Source organism: Charadrius vociferus, unplaced genomic scaffold (genome assembly GCF_000708025.1).
Source record: "Charadrius vociferus isolate BGI_N301 unplaced genomic scaffold, ASM70802v2 scaffold447, whole genome shotgun sequence".
Classification (NCBI taxonomy): domain Eukaryota; kingdom Metazoa; phylum Chordata; class Aves; order Charadriiformes; family Charadriidae; genus Charadrius; species Charadrius vociferus.
The window spans coordinates 199,976-203,175 of NW_009649040.1; the positions used below are offsets into that span (position 1 = coordinate 199,976).

Here is a 3,200-nt window from a genome sequence, read left to right on the forward strand (position 1 = left end):
AAGGGCCCCCGTGTGCCGGGCGGAGGAGGGGCTGCTCGGGGAGGGAGCGCGTAACGTGAGAGAAGGGAGAACGCCAAACAAACTTCGTTATTGGTCCTTTTTCACTGTCTGCATAATTCTGAATAGCGGGCCTTGGGAAGGAGCCTCCACAGCCCGGCTGAGGTTTCTTGCACAACGCCTGTATGGAAGGGATTATCCTCCATTTAGCTATAGGCTTTGCGCTACTGGGCTTCTCTGCTTGTATAAGAGTCCTCAGCCGGGCTTCAACTGGATACTCTACTAGCTTTTAAGATGAGATGTTAATATAATTCAGAACATAACCAAAGGTCACCTAACAGCACCTAGTTATTAATAGTGACCTACTTTCTTGGATCCAATGATATTTCCCATGGCAATAGTCAAGGTTATCTATATAGGGGATGTGTGTATATACATACACACACACCCAGTTAGTTCAGCACACTGGTGAAATTCCTTGCATGGGGAAAGTGAGAGTGCAGATGTGGAAAGCAGAGTTGGAACCTCGGCTTCCTGGGTTTTAAGAACATTTTCCACGACAGCATAGTATCTAATTTTGGTTGAGGACTGACATGACCTCAACATACGGCCTAATGCAAGCTCGCTTTCCTTTTTAACTTTACAATATAAGACTTGGCATTGAAGCATAGTTTTCTAATTAAATGATTAAAAGTGTGAAGATAATTCCACAGATTATTGTACCGTCTTTGTTTTAATTATGATTGGCCTCTGACTGTCCCTTTCAGATAGAAGTGTCAGTGCATTCTGAGATTATCATTACTGGGAAGGTTAAATCATTTCCATTTTTAATGAAATCTGGTACACCCATTGTCTAGACATAAGTTAAAGAACAGATGCTACTACTAATTTGGGCTGATCTGGATGTTTTTGTAGTAGTAGAAGATTTCTTTACCAAATAGAAAAGATGTAATAAACAGCAATGTACTTTCAACAATTTTGGCAAGGAAAGAGCTAGAAGACCACCTTCTTATGGGAACATTAGTTGTAGAAAAGAACCTTTGACTGAAAAGTCCTTAAATCAGTAGGTGGAAGACTAAGTGAAAAGCTCCTCGAGCTACCTGAGAAACTACAGGAACTAATCAATGACATCAACCTGGCTGAACTTTCAAATACAAGTATTTGAATAGAAGACAATATGACATTTCCTTTGGTTAGAGATGAAAACCATTTGGAATGTGAAGCTTGAGGAGGAGAGAAAAGTATTTTGAATGAGCTCAAAATGTCACTGGATAAATAATCATGGGAAAAAAGATGACAAGAAACTGATAAATAAACTACATCCTGAAAGCCAGAAATGCCCAAAATAAATTACTGGACCTGGAAAAGGAAATGAAAAAAAAAGCCCCAAACATGAAGGTTTTGAGTTCTAACACATAAACAAAGCACAGTAACAAGTTATGGCTTGCCAGCTACTGCACTTCATTAACAATATCCATAGGGTTTGCCCCTCTTCCGTTAAAAGATAAATTTATTCAAAGTACCTAACATTTACCACAGTGTAAATGTGAGTTACCATGAAGCATCTGACAGGGAGTGACTTGCTCCTCTGCAGTAAATTTCTTATCTGTTCAACCCCTACTCATATTCACCTTTACAGCTGTTTAGAACAACGGGAACAAGGAAATAAATGACACTATTATATACGAAAGATGAACTCAAGGTTAGAAGTAAGCTAGGATATGGTTCTAATGCTAACTAAACAAACAAATATCCACTTTTAAAAAATAAGTATGATGTTAATGACAGTGGTATTGACATTAGTAGAGCTTTGTAGTAACGCAATAAGGATTTTCAGTTTCAAAACCTACTGAAGCAAGAGATAAGCATGAATAAAAAGCAATAGCTCAGCATAAATGAGAAAATCAGGGGTATTAACTGCTATGAGCTAGGACTGCAGCTACAAGCTAAGGCTTGTAGGGTATATAGGCTTCACCTGTACCAGGCTGCAAGAATAAACACACAAATCATACATTCTTTGGGTTATTTGCTGGCACTGGGAATAGGAACCAAATAAACAGAGAGCAGTCAACGGCACAATCATACCATCTGTATGATGAGTTCTTCTAATTACTGACATAGCACGATACATTTCAATGAATGAAATAACAAATTGGAACACGTAGTGGGACCATATAATCAAACATTTAGGATTGGCTTGAGGAAGGCTGCTGCTACTTATGTACCTGAAGAAGTGATCACAGGGAGCCTTGCCATACTACTATTACCCTTTCTGTGATCAGATAATGTCCAATGGCCCAAAGCAATACAGGTGTGAAAAGGCACATAATGGCTATGGAAGACCACCAAAAAAAAAAAAAATAAATCAATGCTTTCTGATTACCTCAGGAAGGTAAATAGTAGGGAAGGATGATTAGTGAAAAACCAACCGAGCACAACCCCCCAGTATTGGCAAAATGTTGTGAAAGGGTGGTAGAGACTCATGGGAAATCTCTCTAGTTTTCTTCCTTTCCTGTCCCTTCCTTCTTCGCCCTTCTGTTAAGACCTGCTTATCTGTGTATCAGCCAAGGAAGACAACTCTTTAACAATCTTCATACAAGACAGTAGTTGTGAATAATTTCAGGATATAGCATTAGAAAGCTAGACAGATTAGAAGCAAAGATGGGAATAAGAAGATACGGCTGCTGTGAAATGCAATTTGATATTCTTCTGAATAATAAACAATGGCAGAAAACAAGATACAGTTATCTTGGTTTGTCTTTTTTTTTTTTTTTTTTGCGCTAGCTGTTCTAGAAGGATTAGACTAGTTGCCTACCAACAAACATACAAAGTACCACCCTTCTCTAACACCTCTCCAAAGGCCATTAGAGAATGGCTTTATGGAATATTTTGAAAACATTTCCACCATTAGATATTACAGTTTATTCGAACAGAATCTATTTGTTGTGAGGAAATAAACTAGGATAGGAAATAATTGTTAGGTTTTGGAAACTATATTGACAAAAGGAGTTCCCTTCTCTGGAGATTGTCAAGACCCGCCTGGATGCAGTCCTGAGTAATGTGCTCTGGGCAATCCTGCTTTAGCAGGGGAGTTGGACTAGATGATTTCTAGAGGTCCCTTCCAACTCTGAAAATTCCATGATTCCGTGAAAAAGCAAAATTTAAAATTTTATGTGATAAACAACTGGACAGAACATAATCAA

The 3,200-nt window shown here is 38.5% G+C and overlaps 1 protein-coding gene across 1 annotated transcript in view; it reads right to left on the reverse strand.

Annotated features, from left to right (window-relative positions):
• The window catches only part of LOC104289024 (1-aminocyclopropane-1-carboxylate synthase-like protein 1), a 13,840-nt gene extending 13,450 nt beyond the window's left edge, over positions 1-390 (reverse strand). Inside the window, exons 1-2 of the mRNA XM_009887915.1 lie at positions 364-390; positions 84-283 (exon numbers count right to left, since the gene is read on the reverse strand). Of these exons, the coding sequence (XP_009886217.1) occupies positions 84-283; positions 364-390 (227 nt within the window). The remainder of the gene's footprint in view (positions 1-83; positions 284-363) is intronic.
• Between the last annotated feature and the right edge of the window lie 2,810 nt (positions 391-3,200).